Source organism: Corticium candelabrum, chromosome 5, assembly GCF_963422355.1.
Source record: "Corticium candelabrum chromosome 5, ooCorCand1.1, whole genome shotgun sequence".
Taxonomy (NCBI): Eukaryota; Metazoa; Porifera; class Homoscleromorpha; order Homosclerophorida; family Plakinidae; genus Corticium; species Corticium candelabrum.
Window position 1 is genome coordinate 8,209,742 of NC_085089.1, and position 18,372 is coordinate 8,228,113.

An 18,372-nucleotide genomic window follows, 5' to 3' on the forward strand; every position below is an offset into this window, starting at 1 on the left:
CGCTGTTCGCCTTTCTATTTCTAACATGAATAGAAAATAGAAAATAGAAAATAGAAAATAGAAAATAGAAAATAGAAAATAGAAAATAGAAAATAGAAAATTGAAATGACCGAAGACGCTAGACACAGCAGGGGCTCAGCCGGGGTCTCAGCAGGGCTTCCATTTGCACGCGTGTCTCAGGAGATCACGTTTCCAACACACTAGCAGGTGTTTGTTTTTACTTTGCTTTCCGTCACGTGCCAAACCACGTTGGCAACTCTTGACAACTTCGCTCTGACACACAACGTTGTGCCAGCGAATACCTCGGTCCCTAGCTGTGTAGGTACACGTACCGTACGTGCATTGTACACAACACGCTACCATTATTGTAGATGAACCGGTTGGAGGAAAATGCTATGTTATAACTAGATAGGCTCCCCACTAGCTAGCGGATCGCCGAGTTGGCAACTGTGGTGACGAAGTATACGGAACGACGTTTGTTGCTAGGAAAAATCGAGACACAATTAGAACATCGAAACCGTCAACCTACTACAATTAATTAAGTAGTAGACTGCGCGCTTTCACGGGCACACTCTAGATGTAGTACACGGTACCGGTACGTACCGTATACAAGGGTGGGCGTGGTACTCTATAGCAGGTCACATTTCAGATTTGCATGACGTCGCACAACTCACCAAGTAAACAGACATGCACGTCCATCGTCAACGCCTTCCGAACTCTAGTCGAAGTCAACTCAAATGAACTCTATTTGCTCGACTCAATTAATTGAACTAACTCGACTAGCTAACGTAGAACAGCGCGGCTTACAGCTAGAGCTAGTTATTGATAACGCGCGCTACACTATTTGTGTCTATTGATATCAGTGCGGCCGAGAACGGCGGACTGATATCAATCCGCCGCTACCTAGGCCATGTATACTAGTGTAGTAATATAACAGTTTTACGTCTTAGCGCACGTTAGCATATCAGTAGTTATATAACACATCGCTTACTTAGAATACATGAGTCTTTTTACCTGCAATCGCCGTGTACCACACTATTAAATATCTAGCGATCTCGTATCCAGCTTTCCTGTAGTTCAGACCAACCTTCTATCTTGATTGCGTAGCTATGCAATCAAGTTTACGTGGGCGTAGCGCTAAAACGACGAAGTTCTGTACTGCACGCGATGGGGTTCATTACTCGAGGCCCGGATATTCGGGCTAAAGGTATAGTAGTCGTGTGACGAACGACCGTATGTGTATCGATACTCGATTAGCGCAGATGCAAATGAAGCTACTCCGACCAATAGACGAGAAAGTGTCATTACCGACCAATAAACGAACATGATGTCATCATAACTTAATTAGACTTACGGCGCCACCGCTTTGTTTGGTAGCTGACGAGAATTCGGCCATCGGGCGTCCATCCATGATCCTGTACATGGTGTTTACTCTTTTGCTTTACATAGGGATGGGTTTAGCACATAGAAACAACGCCTAGTCTACATTTGCACTTGCATGTTTTCCCACCAACGTAACAACCAAATGCAAGCGTCGCGACTAGCGAGCGAAGGTACTGGATTCAGGCGCCATGTATTACATGTAGCTGTACCCGACTTGCAACATTTTGCTTGTTCCACAGTGTTTCTGCAGTCTGACGGCTTGAATTTTCGGTGTGGGTAGCCGAGCGGCCGCGGTGTTCTAGTATTGTTGTCTTCAACAGAAACTTGGCGCTCCACGGGAATTTGCGAAGGGAAACGTGCATTGTACATGACAGCGCGCCTGTCTGTCAGACGAAGTGACCGATCTGTAAGTACGCAAGTCTGGAGACGAGGCTTTGCATCTTTCTCTAGCTAGACGACTGCATCGGAAACCGTAGCCGAGACGAGTGGGTTGGGCTAAAATACCTCAGTATGCAAAACATTATCATGTGACGAGTTACGTGATTACGTTAGTAGGGTTCAGCACTCTAGTGTGCTTCTCTATTCATTGGTCTGTGATTGGATTTGTTGATTTGGGATGCATCCGCGTCTAAATTTAGTCTCCGTCTATTTTCCTGTGTCATCACGTGGATTCCTTTCGTAAATGAACTAGACTCTAGGTGAAACTCGGCTAACTTTGTTACATCTGTTCGCTGTCAGAGTATTTCACAGCATTATCTGACCATTGCTTTATGGCTGCGTTCTACTGTCTAGAGCTCATTCTAGACCCTACTTTAGCTAAGGCCATCATTACTCTGTAGTGAATACCAGTAGTCTAGTGCCTAGTAACTTTTTATAACCATGTTCGTGACGAGCAGCGTATACACTTAATTAACGGTGTTTGATAATGATAAAAGACACTCATTATAGAATTAAGTTGCACAACTAGGCAATAACAGTCGCTCGTTGATATCTTCAACATGTACGCAGTTCTTTACAAGATGAATGGAATGATCGCCTTCCTCTTTTTTGGGTAATCTTCAAATTTTTCTAGATAGTACCTGCAAATCACAATACAATATCGCTGTCTGTTTCATTAGTCACTCTTGCATTCCTTGGATGCATTTATTTTCAAAGCTTGCAAGAGTATCTATACTTCTTGTGTGAGTAATAAGGAGTAGAGATGGAATGTTTTACCTGTGATGATGAATGCCTCTTGGTAATGTGTTGCTTATTGTTATAATTGGGATGGTCAGCCCAACCAAAGACCAACTGGCTAGGCCATATCCAATCCACTCAACAGTTTCACCAAAGAAATTTGCACCAGAGACATACTCAAATAAGCCACCTAGAAAAATGACCTCAATAAATGTGTGTGTGTGTGTGTGTGTGTGTGTGTGTGTGTGTGTGTGTGTGTGTGTGCGTGCGTGTGTGTGTGTTGCATTCATGTTCATAGTCTTGCCTCTAGGTATCTTGTATCCCTTTTCACCTGTCTTTCTTAGATTTCTCAGAGTGTGGTCTGCATGAATGTTGACTGCCATCCCAATAAAGAACAGGACAATCCCACTGATGAAGCGTGGGTCATACAGCCATTCTTCAGGGTAGGAAGCAAATGCAGTGAGATGTCGACCTTGGACATATCCATTCACAAAGCAAAAAACAATAGCAAAGAAGAATGTGAAACAAGTTATTGGTGAGTTGCCCCGAATTAGCAATGGGTAGATGAGTGCTCTAGAGAAATTAATTAAAGTAACATCATGTTGAAACAGTAAATGGAAATGGAAAATGTCATGATGAATACTTTCTCTGTATATGTCATTACATGAAACAGACAAGCAATCAGATAGCAAAGAAGGAAACCAATAAAGAGCCATTGTGATTTAAGTCGGAGTATACACAGTAGTCACGTAGCTCATGGAGGGAACATGGAGAGATGGACAGACAGACAGACAGACAGACAGACAGACAGTGTTTTTGACAGACAGACAGACAGACAGACAGACAGACAGACAGACGACCTACATTACGTGACATTTCCTTCAACCCTACCATTTGTCTACTTACCTATGAATATAATGAACAATGAAGCATGCCAATAAAATTGAATTAGCAGTCAATCCATTATTTATCTTGGATGTCTCCTCATTCACCAGCAGCAGGCACAAAATCGGAATAAAAAGGCTGGGAAGCTCTTGAACAAACCATCCTATTCTAGAATTGATTTGACAGCCACAGCATCCTTTATATTGCACTGCATAGCGTCCGTAGGGAGCCTCGTTATCGCGATCTACGAAAATCAAGAAAGCAAATGCAAAGATGACATAGCTCAGTATCTTGATTAGATATGCTTCTGCATCATGGCTGAGGCCTCCGTTTAGTAGGAAAGCTACATTGTCCATAATAGACAAGACCGGCACCGGATCTGGGACAGGAAATAGAGTCTAATATCAATTATCGGACACTCCCCAATATCGGACATTGGCGTACGGAAACCAGACAAAGATTTCTTGTATCTAAGGTATGAATGTAGAGAGTAGTCACGCGGTAACACGATGTGCTAGATTCAGCTTGATCACTTGGCGTATTGCTGTTCACGGTGACAAAATAGAACGTCCGCTGCTTTTTCCGTATATCGGACACGCCCATCAAATATCGGACAGCCGCCGGTTTTTGCTTTTGACGGTATCACAGTTCACTGTCTGCACCTTGAAGTAATAGGTACATGTCTCTTCTACTCGCAGTAATAACAACAGATCGTCAGCTTTGCACGTTGCTCTTCAGGAAGCTCAAGAAGAGGGGCCGGGTCTTGTTCTCTAGTCTATATTTAATTAACGGACACCCGATTTGCTTGATGCGAGTGCAAATAGGCGAAAACCCCGACGAGTTGTGTTAATACTGACTGCAGACGTTTTTTAAATGCCCGACGAGCATCAAGAGCCTTTGACTCGTCTCTGTAGCGAAAGAATTAGCTATATATGGCCGTCCACAAACAAATGAATGAATCTACAGGTGCTAAATTGAGAACATTTATAGCCCTCCTTCATCTAGCACATCCTGAACATCGCCATCGTTCGCGAACAAATGAATCTACAGACGGCAGCAGTAGATAGCCTCGCGCAGCCAGACTCTACCATCGCGTCATACCCGTCGCCTTGAAGTCTGAACACGGCTTTTGCGATCGTAGTTGTCTATTCTGCGTCTATACTGACCATACATGCATCATAGGAGTTATTTAAAGATCTACTTTTCTTTCCAAATACTTCTTTTGTTTGATACGAAGACGAGTCAAAGACTTTCCGTGCTCGGTGGGCATTTAGTAGACGTCTGCAATCAACACTAACACAATTCTTTGCGGTTCTCGCCTCTAGTGCACTTGCATCAAGCAAATCGGGTGTCCGATATTAGAGAACAAGACACGCCCCTCTTCTTGAGCTTCCTGAGGAGCAACGTGCAAAGCTAACGATCTGTTGTTATCACTGCGAGTAGAAGAGACATGTACCTATTATTTCAAGGTACAGACAGTGAACTGTGGTACCGTCAAAAGCAAAAACCGGCGGCTGTCCGATATTGAATGGGCGTGTCCGATATACGGGAAAAGCAGCGGACGTTCTATTTGTCACCGTGAACAGCAATACGTCAAGTGATCAAGCTGAATCTAGCACGTCGTGTTACCATGTGACTACTCTCTACATTCATGCCTTAGATACATGAAATCTTCGTCTGGTTTCCGTACGCCAGTGTCCAATATTGGGGAGTGTCCGATAATTGATATTAGACTCTTCTGTGCCGGTCACGTGGCATAATAACGTCTGTGCTTTTTAGCACGAGCGAGAGTTAAATTTAATTGTCATCGTTAGTGAGTTGCAACTTTGCAGCGAACTATGCCTCTGGTGTGACGGACAGTGGCTTGTTATATGCAGAGCACGTGTGCTAACGTGAACGTGCAGTAGATGGGGATTTCAGTCTCACTGGTGGCTAAAGGCGGCATCGTGCTTCTAAATGTTATTGTAGAGTAGATCTCCAACATGGCAACTTGATTCTGTAGTCTTTATAGCAGGTCTATACATACTGTAGGAGATTATCTGGTTGATGTACGTACACCAAGAAACTGACATGCTATGGAAGATGTGAGACATTAACGTTGTATTATATTAATTACAACACTGGTGGAAAGAGGCTACCAGAAGACTTGTATCTACATATTTACCAAATCTGCAAGACAATATGCGTTGACACAAACTTACGTAGTTTCAGTAAAGGTCACATCAGCAAGTAGAGCATTAACAGCTAAACCATGCAGTGACATAGGACATGTGTAAAATGAGAGATCCCTCATTCTCTCATTCGATCAAATGGGATTGACAAATTCATAGGCATATCAATATCATTTTATTCATGACAAGGTAGTGCAAATATGCTTGATGATGTTACAAGAAGGAAGACGTAAACAAGTCAGCTGCTTAATAAGTAGCAACAGTACATTTCATATGTTTGCATTGTACAATAGCCAATGCACATGGCTTATTTGTCAATTAGACATAAACTACAAAATGAATGGAATGACAGCCTTCCTGTTTTTCGGGTAGTCATCAAATTTTTCCAAATAATACCTGCAAAATCACGATACAATAGTGGCATCTCGTTGATTATTACTCTTGCATTCCTTCAAGATTTCCAGACTTTATTGTATGTAATTATCAAGGACTGCAAGAGTATTGTGATTGTCTACCCCTTGTTTTAGTGTTAGGAGCATATGACTGTACCTGTGATGATGAACTCCCCTTGGCAATGTGTTGCTCATTGTCATGAGTGGCATGGTCAGTCCAACTAGGGACCAACTGGCTAGACCGTAACCAATCCACTCAATAATCTCACCAAAAAAATTGGCACCAGATATATACTCAAATAAGCCACCTAGAAATTGATTACAATTGCATTGTGTATACTGTGTGAGTGCTAGCTGTGGTGTGTGTGTGTGTGTGTGTGTGTGTGTGTGTGTGTGTGTGTGTGTGTGTGTGTGTGGTGTGTGTGTGTTTGTGTGTGCATTGTGTTCGTATTCATATTCTTGCCTCTAGGTATTTTGTATCCTGTCTCGCTTGGCTTCCTCAGATTCCTCAGAGTATGGTCTGCATGGATGTTGATCACCATCCCAGTAACGAACAAGACAACTCCACCAATGAAGCGTGGATCATACAGCCATTCATCAGGGTAGGAAGCAAATGCAGTGAGATATCGGCCATGGACATATCCATCCACAATGCAAAGAACAACAGCCACCAAAACAGACAAACATGTGGTTGGCGAGTTGCCCCGAATAAGGAATGGATAGATGAGTGCTCTAGAAATACAGATTAAAGAAGATAAATAAAAGTAGGAGTCGACAAACAAGTTCATGATTATATAGGCGAACTTGAAGAGAGGACCAAAAAGTATTCATGGACAAGTGAAAAGACAAACAGACAAACAGATGGATAGACAGATAGACAGACAGACAGACAGGTAGACAGAGAAACAGTTACGCAGAATAGGTCAATAGTATTAAGTCTATGGACAATTACAGACAAACGAACAGACAGGCAGTCAAACAGGCAAGCACAAACACAACATCCTCTATTAACCTATGAATATAATGAGCGATGAAACATGCCAATAAAATCGAATTAGCAGTCACTCCATTATTTATCTTGGATGTCTCCTCATTCACCAGCAGCAGGCACAAAATCGGAATAACAAGGCTGGGAAGCTCTTGAACAAACCATCCTATTTTAGAGTTGATTTGGCAGCCCCAAAACCACTTGTATTGCCGAGCATAGCGTCCATATGGAGCCTCATGCAAGTAGACGGTAAAGAAAAGAAAAAATAACGATAAGGTCAAGATAGCAAAACTCATAGTCTTGATGAGAGATGCTTCTTCATCAAGGCTGCGGACTCCTAGCAATGAAGATACACTATCCATTGTCTAAATAAGAAACTGTACAGGCAAGACAGGTCAATCACGTGACGTTTACCGGGCAAATTCGTGACCAAAGTCACGCGTAAACACCCGGATATGGATAGCGAAATCGTTTCAAGGAACGTTTGGTCGAGTGCTTAGTTACGTGGAAAGAGATCAACAGGCTGTCCAGAAATGTTAATTAAAATAATAATGGGTGCTCATTGCATTCTCACCTGTGCAAGCGAGCACGTACTCTAGAGTATGAAACCACTGTTGTTACTATAGCGTAAACGAAGTTGAGACTAAGCTGACGCCCTGAGCATACTAGCATATTTTTAAAAATTGCTGAGTATTGCCAAGTGTCTGTACATGTAGAGCGCTCGCGTGAGGTCGGTATTACGAGTTGCTTGCTGTAGGCTTACGCATGCGCAGCGGGGGACTGGGATGAAATTGCAGGTCTATGAGGAGATATCGTCGGCCATCAGAGCTGAGCATTCTGTTGAATGGCTTGGAAAAGTTGCTGCTAGATATCCCAAGTGCGAATGTTCGTAACTGCTTTGAGACTAGACACTAGAAGATATTTTATGTTTTATAGAACAATTTTGGCTACTCTGAACAGCATCGGATCGCAAATCAGACGAGTTAGAAAATTTAATTTTTAATGTTAAATTATTCATTATTTAATTAAATATGTATTAAGTCACGTGATTAATGGCGTTTGCCACGTGTACACACTTGTTAGACCACGTAACATGTTTTTGGGGTTCATTTGCGTTCTTTGTTTGAGCAAGTATGTAAACTAAACTTGTGATGTGCTAACAGAAATGCAGTTATAGTATTGGTGTATATTTATTTACAATAACAGTATGCATTTTCTGATTTGCTTGTTTGTTTGTTTTTAGTCTGTCATAATTTCTTTTATCAATAATTTATTGTATGTAAATGTGTTTGCATTGTGTTGTTATTAATCTTGAATTTAGAGAGATACTTTGCGAAGTCTACACACACATAGAAGACCAAATGTGATGATGGACTACTACAAGAGGTAATTGAAAATATATTTGCTGGACATGGTTTTACGTGTTTGTCGATCTGTCTGTCTGTCTGTATGTATGTATGTATGTATGTATGTATGTATGTATGTATGTATGTATGTATGTATGTATGTATGTATGTATGTCTGTCTACCCTTTTATTTACATGTATCCAATCAGTTTCACTATTTCTTTTAGTTTGTCAATGCAAGCATGTGTGGTTGTGAAGCTAAATAAATGTAGAAAAGAACACCAAACTTTTTGATTTCTCACACAGCAGGAGTGTTAGTGCTCACTGGCAACAAATTTATTGGTATAATTTAATTAAACTCAAATACATGGTAGTCAGTCTATATCCATTTGTTGTTGACAAAGTACACATGTACACAGACTATGTGTGTAATGTTGTCTTTAGATATTTGGCAAGTAAGCAGGACAAGGAGTCAAAAGTTTTGTTGAGCATGGCAGAAGAGGTGCCATATTTCTATTGCAGTACACACATAACTGTGAAGGTTGATTATTGAGAGAACATTCTTGTTTTAGGTGTCACTGGCTCCTACACTTTTAGCTCGGATTATATTAGAAAAACATGCTAATGAATCCCGAGATTCTTGTACGTATGCACTCATTGCCAATTGTTGTTGTTGTCGTCATGTTATACGGGAACCGGGCACGATGGCGCGAGAGGGTCTGGTACGAGTGTATAACACGACAACGCCATTGTCGTGCCGTTGTCGTCCGTTGTCATGTTATATGGGAACCGGGCACGACGGCGCGAGAGGGTTTGATACGAGGCTATTGTCATTTGTGAGCAACTGGTTTTCTGTTAGCCATAAAACCTCAGATTAATTCATGGATCAAGAACCCTGCATCTATTCCTGACACACATCTTGCAGAAGAAGTACAACACGTGTGTGCATTTTTGCATTTGCCATATACTATATGTATTAACAGAAATATCATTATAACAGTGCACACAAAATGATCCAGATTTTGGTCCTGATGCTGTTGAAGAGAGACGGTAGACTTTCTTCAAACATAATTATTACCAATTGTCTATTCTTGTGCATTGTGTTCGTCTGATCGACAGACAGATTGGAAATAAATATGAAGCTATATTGAAAGAGAAGCTAGATGCTCATGAGTTATGCTATCTTGGTTGGGAGAAGTAAGTGTTGATTGACAGTGTTGGTGTATAGTGTTTTGGTGTACATAGGTGAAGATGCAATGCGCAAGCTGGGATATGACAAGACTCCTGATGCGAAGATGGAGGTGCCCTTTGGTAGTACAGTACTGCAGTGTCTGTACGTGTGTGTGTGTGTGTGTGTGTGTGTGTGTGTGTGTGTGTGTGTGTGTGTGTGTGTGTGTGTGTGTGTGTGTGTGTGTGTGTTTGCAAAACACGAGCTATTCACAGTAAAAATGCCAACACACAGCCAACCACTGACACTGCATCAATACAAGACTTCTGGATAACATGCTATCAACTGTCTCCTTTGTTGACTATTTCTTGTCTGTCTATCTGTGTGTGTGTAGCTGTCTGCGGTCACATCATCAACTGGGTGGAGAGCAAAGCTTTATTTGGTGACCCAGAAAGCCACAAGCAGTATCTAAACGATCAATACTGGGCATACTTGAACAGGTACACTCCTATCAATCATTGAAAACAACAAAATAACATAGTGCCCTCACAGGTTTGGTTCTGGTTTGGTCATCTATTGGTTTGGTTTTATTGACGAGCTTGATGTTCATCAAGACAAAGGGATCATGTTACGAGACACATTCCCCAGTTCATCTGAAATACTGACAATGCCAGTATAACTTGTACGTGCAGACAGTTTTGCCCAGATGAGCATACTTTATCTATTGCTGTTTCCAGATGGCAACAACATCCACGCCACTGATCCAAGTCATGTGAGAGGTGATTTTAAGGTTTTGAGCAACTGTTTAAGTTAATTAATGTCACATTATGTGAAGTCGGCATGTCTTATTTACAATTTTGTTTTTCATTTATTTTATGAACATCTGATTTTTTAGCGCTGCTGCACAGTATGGGGTTGTTTAGGGAACATAGTTTATATTACACCCGGAAAAACTAAATTTTAACACTCAGCCTGCAGCCAAATAACTGCAGACCAGACAACATGTACAGTAAGTAAATTATCAAAAGTATTGTTTGCTAGTAGTCAATTTTAATCTTCAGTCTTCCATGATGTGGTGCACGTAGAAAGTGTATCTCTACATTACAAGTACAGTACATAACAAGTTCAGGTACCTATGTCTGTATTTAACTTTGAAAGTCAAATTAATTAATTAATTAATGTAAAAATGGATTTTCATCACATAATGACCAGTTGATCCCTCTACAGTGTAGACGCATTTTGTCGGTCCGTTTTTCAATGTGCCGATGCCTTGAGTCTTTTCCTAGCACTGATGGCATGTGCCACTGATTTCATGGTGCGTCCTCCTCTAGATTTCCCCCTTCCAGATCCGTCTTCATCGCTTACTCTGCTCGTCGGCCTTGACGATGCGTCTTTTCTCTTCTCGTTGGAACGCCGCACGCGATAATCTGGCAGCAGCTCTCGTATGTTGTCCAACAAGACGTTGTATTTCGGTTTCTCTTGAGAGCGCGTTGAGCGAATCGATTGGGCTGGTGATGGTGTACGGACCAACGCCAGATCTGCGGTTGACGAGCCGAACTCTGAATTGAGAAGGTCTTCTTCGAGTACTTGCTTCTCAACTAGAACGTACGTCTCGTGTGTCTTTAGATACTTGTCTGCGTATTCTGTTTTGTGCGCGTCGAGGTCGATCACGAGACCTGATGATGCAACAACCCATTAGATTCTTGTCGCCTTGCCTCTTTGCAAGGCGTCGATTTCCACCCCGTCGTTTGTAGTATTACCCTCGTTCTTCTCTCTTGTAGAGAGCTGACATATATCTATTATTGACACCGTCTCACCTGTTTGATCCGTCAAATCGAGACAGATGGTTGGCGTTTGGCCACATCGTCTTCGCATGTCATCCAGCAAATTTATCACCGTACATTGAGGATTGATGAGGATGTATTGGTCTTGTCCGTAACGAACCGTCGCAAAGACCATATCTACGTGTACGCTGTAGATCCGTTGCGTGGAGATAGGAAACGTACTAACGTCACGTGTGCACAAGCCACATCCCAATATAGTTGGCCAAAGAAAAATGTTTAATTAACATAATTAAAGCAAATTATTAATCTGAAATAACCATCTGATTTCAAAACATTGCAAGATAATCCCGGATCATAGCAAAAATAATTTGCAACAAAGAAGAATAGAAACAGTGAACTTCTCATGAATAGTTAGATGTCTGCAAATTCTCGATTAAAATTTCAGTTGGCTCATCTACAGCTTCAAAGTTATAACACCAACTTTAGAACAAAAATTCTGATCTTCAAACCTGTCGTTACTGTTGCTGCTGAGGATGCTCGACCATCATTGTGGCATGGTCGGAATAATAGGTGAGGTGAGGCGAAGATGCTACCACATGGTAGCCTTGAGGAATGACATTATGTTGAGCACCCAGCTGGTGCATCGCCGGCAAGGGAACCAATGCACCAGAAGGAGCTGTGACAGTATGAGTTGGGGAAATCATTGTGTTCAATGGAACAGCTTGTTGAGGAGGCGGCATCATGGCCAAAGCAGGAGGCTGCATTGGTTGAGATTGAGGACATGGCACACACATCGACTGGGGAGCCAAGGCATGTTCGGGCATCATTCCAGGGTATGCAGCTTGTGGCATTGCAGGTGGTGACATCGCAGCATGTATCATACCTGGTTGGCCACTCACCATTCCTTGATGTGGGAGGTGCAGTGGAGGAAGATGAGGATGCATAGGAGGAAGATGAGTGAGAGGAAGGTGAGCATTACTGTCTTGTCTAAGTGGTGGTTGCAGATTAGTCATGGGCATTACAGCATGGTGGGGAATGGCTGCTTGTGGCATCATGGTAGGAGCCATGAACTGTTCATCTCTATTAACTACCACAGAGTTGAATTATTTATAAGAGAATGAAATGACAACAATGTCATGGACATGCAGCATCCTACTTGGTATAGAGGGAGATGTGGCTATAGAGTGAGCTGGTGGCAAGTGAGGTATTCCTGTCATTGACATACCGGACGGGCTTCCTGGGTCATGAGTGTTCCCTCCATGTAATTTCAATGATGATAAAACAGGTGGCTTACCAGCACGATTTGATGCATCGATCATAGGTTGAACGATTCTTCTTCGAGCATTAATAAACCAGTTATTCACTTGCAGAATAGTGAGGCCTGTCTCTTGAGACAACTGCCTTTTCTGATCTTCGGAAGGATAGGGATGCTAAATAGAAAAGAACAACATGTATGAAATACACACAAACAACCTACAAGAGAGAGCAAGACAGAGATAGAAAATGAGGAGTAGACAGACCGCTAAATGTTGGAAGAGCCATGCTTTCATAACATTGGTTGCAGATTTTGGAAAAATTCCTCGTTTTTTCGTCTTGCTTTTGTCCTTTGCTAAGACCTCATCTGCACATTCGTGACTCATATCACCTAATAAACAGACGCATTCTATGGCTGCCATGCAGTTGTTAGAATTCTCCTGTTACTTCCTGTTCCACTTATTGATGCTGTCCTTTGGTCATGCCCCACAGTCATGGTTGTAATGCCGGAGGCTGAGGCTGTTTCGCTAGATGATGTTAGAGCCCTGGAACTTTCAACAACAATTCCTCCAAATTCAAATGGGCCACTATCCTACAATGTAGTGTATACACACTGCCAATGTACACTCGATCAATAAAACAAGCAGCAACCAATAATACTTGCATGCCTCCATCAGAAGGAGTCGTTGGTGTACCAGATCCCAACATTTGTTGGTCAGTCAGAAAGTCGGGTGATGCCTCATCTTGTCCAGTCAGTCTTTCGGAAGAAACTGCAGACTCTTCTGCTGCCAATGTGGTCGATGTCGATGCCAAAGTACTGAAATCTCTCTCACTACTGATGGCCAGATCCATGGGCATCTTTCCCTTCAAACAACTGACATATCTCTCACAGAAACTGTGGCACAGCTCATGAACCTAGACACGTGAGCAGCCTGCTAGTTACAAATACAACACAGAACGAGTAAAAATATCAGGTGCAACCACACGCCAAGGCTCAACGTCTGGTCACATGTGAATGCCACCTTTTCCAATTCCATGAGATGAAACCTCAGAGTCTGAACGGCTTGTACCATCTAGTAGACACAGCAATTTCATGACACTCTCGACTGTTCTACAGGCCACTTACAAACGTATCGACATCGGGTCGAGGTGAGTAATAGGGAACACTACACTGTATCTAGAAGACAGACGACGACAACAATAGAGAAAAGTCGCCCAACACGCCCCCTCTACACGTGACGTACTAGACACAGAACTCACTTTCTCGGCAAAGGCGGAGATTTCGTCATTGACGGTTTGACGCGTGTAGTCGGGCGAGCCGTCTTTGCCTTGCTCCGAACACGTCGTCGTGGCTAGTTCGCATTTCTGTAGGAGAAGCTCCAGAAGTGAGAAGAGAGGATGCCTACACACAGCAAGAGCGCTTGTCATTGGTTCTCATTACATGGATCAGCTGTAACCCAGCTGCAACGGGGGCTAGGTTTGCATAACAAGTGCAACACAAATGAAAGTATGCGCTAGAGAACGAGCAGAAACAAGTGGCACCTACGCATAAATGGCTTCCTTGTACTTGTTCAGCTCGTCGCCATCCATCTCGCTCTGTGCACCGCTTGCAGGCATCGAGACGGTCGGCGATTTTACCAGCTGCTGTGCGACGAATTGCTGTCGGTACGATAACGAGGCAGGCCTCTGGACGTGAGGGAAGTGTGGCGGACTGTTGTCCATATGGTGAGCTTGATGCTGCAGAGACGAGGAGTATGCGACGCCGAGATACGCAGACGCATCGGTGTAACTTGCAGTACATTGTGCCTGTGTGATTAGTGCAGAGGTTTCATGACAAGTACGACGGTGCAACGACACACTACGATGAGGAGTGAAACGGATCCGCTTACGGGCTGCGGAAGGTGAGCTGACATTTGTTTACAGATTTGGCACTTCACGCGCCGCAAATGTGATTTGTGTTGTAACAACAGGCGCTGACACTTGAGCGAGGGCCTGGCCCGACGTTGTGGCGAATCCGTCAAAACGCCGGCGTGACAACAAGAGGCGAACGCTTCATGCCCATCAAACAGCGAATAAATACTGTCAGATTTGATCACTGCTGTCGGCAGGTGTATCCCACGTTGGCGCACACGTAATGCAGCTTGATTGGACGACCAATCGTACGTAGCGATTCGTTCACGTGATCGAATTCCTGGGAATCATCGACCAATAAGACAAGCGCCTACAAGCTCAATTTCATACATTCAAGACTAATTGTGTTCGAGTTTGATCAATGGGCTGGATAGCGGCTGATAAGATAAAGGTACCGCCTCCTCACGTGAATACAAATTCGACCTTTTCTATCCAAGCGTTTGAGACCAAGACCAGAAGGCACAAGGTGATCTCACAATTTACTCTCACCACTTCCTTGCAAACCGCAAAGTACCGCTCCGGCATTTAGCAGGTGTTCTATTTGATTATCACTCCCACATGCAAATTCACAGCTAATGGGTCTCCATGCCATCTGCACGCAATATGTACAAACTATAGTACAACTTTTCCTTTTCTTCCTTTTTCGTCAAACTGACGTCTGCTTGTAATTCTTCACATCTAACAACTGCTTGCCACACATGGCACAAATACCTAAAGACACAACAAGAAAGAAATATGATAATGTAGTGGTTGAGCTACTAATCAATACAAGAGGGTTTTATAAAGGCTTTCTGCTCTTCCATAAACCAAGTCTATTAGCATAGTACGGTGGGGCATGATTTCATAGACCTCAAACCAATGACGACCACAAGGTATCACACCATAAAATGGCATCATCATAAAATACAGACCTTTTTGGTATGCACATCCTGTAGTTCAACACAAATAAACTTTCACTCCAACTGGGCAGTTGAGACATAACTGGACATTTAATCACCTTGACAGTAGTTAGCTTGTGGTTGATGGACATTTTGTTTACAGATTCGGCATCGATTGAACTGTCTGTAAGGTTGAAACCTAGTCAAAGAAAAACAGCCGACATTGGAATTAGCAGACAGAAACAGCAATGATAACCCTCCTGCTTTGTTTTTTGGTACCTGACTGTTCCTTACCAACACACTTACTCAAACTCAATTTACTTTTCTATTTTATGTGTGTTTATGTATATTTGTTGTGGTACCTAAAATTGGTACATACATGTACTAAGAAAACAGGGAAAACAAAGACAACATGGCAGCTGTTCCTTTCACTGACTAAATTTGGGTAAAGAGATCCAACTGTGGTGGGTCTCATTAGTTTGGTGGCCACAAAGGATCTTGATGGTCATGCCAAATGGGGGAGAGTAAAATCAGTGCTAAGGTTTCTAGAGAACAGGACATCCAAGGATTGTTTAGTATTCTTGACTTGCTAATACCACAATAAGTAGTGAGTCATTGGATCGGGAGAGTACAAAGACAAGCTGAACATGATGAGGGCTGGTAAGACAACGTGCCCTGACCTTCCTCTGCAGTAGGTACAAACTTCTATGGTGGTTCTCTTGACAACACCATGTTCTATAATTAATTAAACACAATTGGTAGACATACCTCTATATCTGGATGTTCTATAATTAATTAAACACAATTGGTAGACATATCTCTAGATTGCTTGGTACATTACAAGCTCCTGTCCCAATATTGCCCTAGATGGATGCTATAATGATAGTAATTCTGCTCATCAAGAGCAATGAGATCCACCTAAAATCATTTCATTGATTTTACACTTTACAGATGCAGTCATGCCTGCAGAATGCATGTCAAGACTACTGCATCAATATCACTCAGATATCACTGGATACATACTATACTGTAGCTCCTATGAGCATATTCAAACTGTTTAGTAGGGAAACTCTTACTGACAGCCTAGCAACTGGTTTGAGAAAGGACCTGTTGAGGTATAATGTTGCCATCAATATGTGTCCATGTTATCATGTTTATTGTTTCCATTACATCTGAATAAGATTATCTCTCACCAGTGGTCAAAGACATTTTCTAATTTGGTGGTTAGGCTTGCAAGGCCAGCAGTCATTCAATAGGCCAATAGGCCTAGGGCAAGAAATATCAACTGAATATTAGAAACAGTATCCAGAAATACCAGCTGGACTTTGTAGTGTAGTCACTAGCACATGTATACTAGATACTTTATTCGGTGTTTATTTTTCCTTCTATCTCTGACCTTTTACCTCTTCTCTTTACTCCCTCTTATCTACCAATTACTGTAGACTACAAGTGTGTAGACAGCAATGTATTAGTGTAAACAGATGCAATACAAAGATCATTGGATTAATGACAAGATCGTCCACAAAGTGTGACAGAGAGACATGTGTATGCACGCATTTACCCTTTGGTCGTGGCCATCAAGACCAATTCCAACTAGGAAAACATTCAACTGAAACCGTTATGAGTTGTGGTAGCTACGGTAACAGTCATGCAGATAGAATATCCAATTGTGATTGAATTCACAATTTACGTTACAGCAGGGTGAGTCATATGATCTACTCTAATATTTATATTTATTTATTCTATTAGATGCCATTCTCATAACAGCCAGACTTTCCTCAAAACTCAAACTTCTTTCCCTGCTGATATTTCCTTAATTATTACTCTAACTTATGTGTTTACTCAGTGTAGTCACAGATGCACCACAAGTACGTAAGTGATTCACAACATCAAATGTCCAGTTTTCTACCTTGTTTTCTTTCCTGTCAGAGCTTTGTTTTCATTGACTCTCCTGCTAGGTCCTAAACAGGAAAAACACAGGCAAGATTAATCAGTTGTTCAGCAGTCCGTCCGACAAGCCTCCACTGGTTGAACTCCCGGATAAACTAGCATCATCCGGGAGCTACATTCTGCTAACGACCCACAGAATGACTGCCTCACTGACCAACTGACTGACTAAAGAGATCTAAGCATAAACAGATCTATAGTAGCTACCATCTGACCCGTTGAGCTCGAAGACGCACTTGCGCCGCTTGATTTTGACGCTTTTACCCTAAAGGGATCAGGAGTGGCTATCTTAGCCAATTTCTTCTCACCTAAGTACAACACACGTTATAGAACGCTAGAAATTCTGTACAAACAATAAGCGCATCATACACTTAGCGCACACCATCATACGCATGCGCATATGGGATCGTGTTCAGAGAAATGGCGGATGGTCTCAGCGCGCAATCCGCAGATTCTGCTGCTCCGTCAGGTAATCCGTAGCGTTGTAGACATCGGAACGTCACAATGCGGCTGCAAGAGTTTGACCATATGTTCGGTTTATAACAATAACGTTCCAATGTGGCGACGACGGTCTTTCATCTTGTAGCGTCGTTCTTCGTAGTTGTAGCTGCCAGCTGACGCACAAGGGACTTGCTTTTTGCTGCATTTACCACTCCCTATCTACCTGCTCAGTAGGAAGTTTATGTAGTAACGTTTTTGGTAATATTCCCCACCCCTCCCCCACGTGTAGGATCAAGTGAGAGTCGAGCTGAAAGGGAGCGATGCTGGAACGCCGTGAAAAGCGACCCTAACGATTTCAACAGTTGGACGCAGCTTCTGCAAGCCGTAGAAGCTGAGGTGAGACATTTGACCCTATTACATGTCGAGAATTTGCGATTGCATTTGCAGTGCATGTTTGCGCGTTTTGTAGGAGGAATTGGAGGCAGCTAGAGAGGCTTATGACGCGTTCTTCAAGCGTTTTCCATACTGCTACGGATACTGGAAGAAATATGCAGATTTGGAGTTGAAGAAAGGAAGTATAGAGACGGCATTGAAGGTACGTATATAGGCTGTGGGGAGGGGCTTTGAAGGACGAACTGATTGGTATGG

The 18,372-nt window shown here is 42.6% G+C and overlaps 7 protein-coding genes across 11 annotated transcripts in view; 2 read left to right on the top strand and 5 right to left on the bottom strand.

Annotated features, from left to right (window-relative positions):
• Nucleotides 1-2,301: 2,301 nt before the first annotated feature.
• On the bottom strand, nt 2,302-3,818 carry LOC134179728 (3-oxo-5-alpha-steroid 4-dehydrogenase 1-like). The gene is made up of 4 exons (XM_062646668.1): nt 3,466-3,818; nt 2,864-3,132; nt 2,599-2,749; nt 2,302-2,462 (listed from the first exon to the last, which is right to left on the bottom strand). The coding sequence occupies exons 1-4, from the start codon at nt 3,798-3,800 to the stop codon at nt 2,396-2,398; spliced, it is 822 nt and encodes a 273-aa protein (XP_062502652.1). The 5' UTR covers nt 3,801-3,818; the 3' UTR covers nt 2,302-2,395.
• Nucleotides 3,819-5,777: 1,959 nt separating this feature from the next.
• LOC134179727 (3-oxo-5-alpha-steroid 4-dehydrogenase 1-like) lies at nt 5,778-7,400 on the bottom strand. Its single transcript, XM_062646667.1, has 4 exons — nt 7,020-7,400; nt 6,471-6,739; nt 6,165-6,315; nt 5,778-6,011 (listed from the first exon to the last, which is right to left on the bottom strand). Exons 1-4 carry the CDS (start codon nt 7,355-7,357, stop codon nt 5,945-5,947), a joined length of 825 nt encoding a protein of 274 aa, XP_062502651.1. The 5' UTR covers nt 7,358-7,400; the 3' UTR covers nt 5,778-5,944.
• Nucleotides 7,401-7,768: 368 nt separating this feature from the next.
• On the top strand, nt 7,769-10,577 carry LOC134179753 (CDAN1-interacting nuclease 1-like). 3 transcript variants are annotated; one of them, XM_062646703.1, is made up of 12 exons: nt 7,769-7,872; nt 7,932-7,977; nt 8,317-8,381; nt 8,786-8,843; nt 8,914-8,983; nt 9,201-9,280; nt 9,342-9,391; nt 9,461-9,528; nt 9,587-9,652; nt 9,904-10,009; nt 10,062-10,191; nt 10,247-10,577. In XM_062646703.1, the coding sequence occupies exons 1-11, from the start codon at nt 7,781-7,783 to the stop codon at nt 10,186-10,188; spliced, it is 828 nt and encodes a 275-aa protein (XP_062502687.1). In that variant the 5' UTR covers nt 7,769-7,780; the 3' UTR covers nt 10,189-10,191; nt 10,247-10,577. The 3 variants fall into 3 exon arrangements, 2 of the variants coding, with proteins under 2 accessions (XP_062502687.1, XP_062502688.1); XR_009969895.1 differs by lacking the exon at nt 10,247-10,577 and having other exon boundaries at nt 9,587-9,674; XM_062646704.1 differs by lacking the exon at nt 10,247-10,577 and having other exon boundaries at nt 9,587-9,642.
• LOC134179754 (uncharacterized) lies at nt 10,292-11,498 on the bottom strand. The gene is made up of 2 exons (XM_062646705.1): nt 11,327-11,498; nt 10,292-11,185 (listed from the first exon to the last, which is right to left on the bottom strand). Exons 1-2 carry the CDS (start codon nt 11,466-11,468, stop codon nt 10,764-10,766), a joined length of 564 nt encoding a protein of 187 aa, XP_062502689.1. The 5' UTR covers nt 11,469-11,498; the 3' UTR covers nt 10,292-10,763.
• A 29-nt stretch (nt 11,499-11,527) lies between these two features.
• Nucleotides 11,528-14,853, bottom strand: LOC134179750 (homeobox protein Meis3-like). Of its 2 annotated transcripts, XM_062646701.1 has the most exons (11): nt 14,437-14,853; nt 14,094-14,353; nt 13,808-13,949; nt 13,674-13,724; nt 13,570-13,620; nt 13,208-13,462; nt 12,995-13,139; nt 12,814-12,938; nt 12,588-12,723; nt 12,450-12,530; nt 11,528-12,380 (listed from the first exon to the last, which is right to left on the bottom strand). In XM_062646701.1, exons 1-11 carry the CDS (start codon nt 14,458-14,460, stop codon nt 11,809-11,811), a joined length of 1,842 nt encoding a protein of 613 aa, XP_062502685.1. In that variant the 5' UTR covers nt 14,461-14,853; the 3' UTR covers nt 11,528-11,808. The 2 variants fall into 2 exon arrangements, with proteins under 2 accessions (XP_062502685.1, XP_062502684.1); XM_062646700.1 differs by having other exon boundaries at nt 12,450-12,723.
• A 116-nt stretch (nt 14,854-14,969) lies between these two features.
• On the bottom strand, nt 14,970-17,679 carry LOC134179755 (cysteine-rich PDZ-binding protein-like). Of its 2 annotated transcripts, XM_062646708.1 has the most exons (6): nt 17,653-17,679; nt 17,499-17,591; nt 17,246-17,297; nt 15,456-15,535; nt 15,370-15,387; nt 14,970-15,169 (listed from the first exon to the last, which is right to left on the bottom strand). In XM_062646708.1, the coding sequence occupies exons 1-6, from the start codon at nt 17,675-17,677 to the stop codon at nt 15,105-15,107; spliced, it is 333 nt and encodes a 110-aa protein (XP_062502692.1). In that variant the 5' UTR covers nt 17,678-17,679; the 3' UTR covers nt 14,970-15,104. The 2 variants fall into 2 exon arrangements, with proteins under 2 accessions (XP_062502692.1, XP_062502691.1); XM_062646707.1 differs by lacking the exon at nt 14,970-15,169 and having other exon boundaries at nt 15,176-15,387.
• An 8-nt stretch (nt 17,680-17,687) lies between these two features.
• LOC134179751 (pre-mRNA-processing factor 39-like) overlaps nt 17,688-18,372 on the top strand; it is a 7,501-nt gene continuing 6,816 nt past the window's right edge. Inside the window, exons 1-3 of the mRNA XM_062646702.1 lie at nt 17,688-17,752; nt 18,014-18,120; nt 18,194-18,319. Coding sequence (XP_062502686.1) covers nt 17,704-17,752; nt 18,014-18,120; nt 18,194-18,319 — 282 coding nt within the window. The 5' untranslated portion in view covers nt 17,688-17,703. The remainder of the gene's footprint in view (nt 17,753-18,013; nt 18,121-18,193; nt 18,320-18,372) is intronic.

What these genes read in the sequence shown, in the direction of transcription:
- LOC134179728 (XM_062646668.1), bottom strand. Translation starts at nt 3,800, where the DNA reads ATGGACAATGTAGCTTTCCTACTAAACGGAGGCCTCAGCCATGATGCA. An exon ending in GGGATACAAGATACCTAGAG is followed by an intron (nt 2,750 to 2,863) that starts GCAAGACTATGA and finishes TCATTTTTCTAG; the next exon opens with GTGGCTTATTTGAGTATGTC. An exon ending in AGAGGCATTCATCATCACAG is followed by an intron (nt 2,463 to 2,598) that starts GTAAAACATTCC and finishes TGTGATTTGCAG; the next exon opens with GTACTATCTAGAAAAATTTG.
- LOC134179727 (XM_062646667.1), bottom strand. Translation starts at nt 7,357, where the DNA reads ATGGATAGTGTATCTTCATTGCTAGGAGTCCGCAGCCTTGATGAAGAA. An exon ending in ATCGCTCATTATATTCATAG is followed by an intron (nt 6,740 to 7,019) that starts GTTAATAGAGGA and finishes CTGTATTTCTAG; the next exon opens with AGCACTCATCTATCCATTCC. An exon ending in AGGGGAGTTCATCATCACAG is followed by an intron (nt 6,012 to 6,164) that starts GTACAGTCATAT and finishes GTGATTTTGCAG; the next exon opens with GTATTATTTGGAAAAATTTG.
- LOC134179753 (XM_062646703.1), top strand. Translation starts at nt 7,781, where the DNA reads ATGAAATTGCAGGTCTATGAGGAGATATCGTCGGCCATCAGAGCTGAG. An exon ending in ATGATGGACTACTACAAGAG is followed by an intron (nt 8,382 to 8,785) that starts GTAATTGAAAAT and finishes TGTTGTCTTTAG; the next exon opens with ATATTTGGCAAGTAAGCAGG. An exon ending in TTGCAGAAGAAGTACAACAC is followed by an intron (nt 9,281 to 9,341) that starts GTGTGTGCATTT and finishes TCATTATAACAG; the next exon opens with TGCACACAAAATGATCCAGA.
- LOC134179754 (XM_062646705.1), bottom strand. Translation starts at nt 11,468, where the DNA reads ATGGTCTTTGCGACGGTTCGTTACGGACAAGACCAATACATCCTCATC. An exon ending in CGATTTGACGGATCAAACAG is followed by an intron (nt 11,186 to 11,326) that starts GTGAGACGGTGT and finishes TTGCATCATCAG; the next exon opens with GTCTCGTGATCGACCTCGAC.
- LOC134179750 (XM_062646700.1), bottom strand. Translation starts at nt 14,460, where the DNA reads ATGTCAGCTCACCTTCCGCAGCCC. An exon ending in TCTCCGCCTTTGCCGAGAAA is followed by an intron (nt 13,725 to 13,807) that starts GTGAGTTCTGTG and finishes TCTGTCTTCTAG; the next exon opens with ATACAGTGTAGTGTTCCCTA. An exon ending in CTTCTGATGGAGGCATGCAA is followed by an intron (nt 13,140 to 13,207) that starts GTATTATTGGTT and finishes ACTACATTGTAG; the next exon opens with GATAGTGGCCCATTTGAATT.
- LOC134179755 (XM_062646707.1), bottom strand. Translation starts at nt 17,677, where the DNA reads ATGCGTATGATGGTGTGCGCTAAGT. An exon ending in TGCGTCTTCGAGCTCAACGG is followed by an intron (nt 17,298 to 17,498) that starts GTCAGATGGTAG and finishes TTTCCTGTTTAG; the next exon opens with GACCTAGCAGGAGAGTCAAT. An exon ending in ACAAGCTAACTACTGTCAAG is followed by an intron (nt 15,388 to 15,455) that starts GTGATTAAATGT and finishes GTTGAACTACAG; the next exon opens with GATGTGCATACCAAAAAGGT.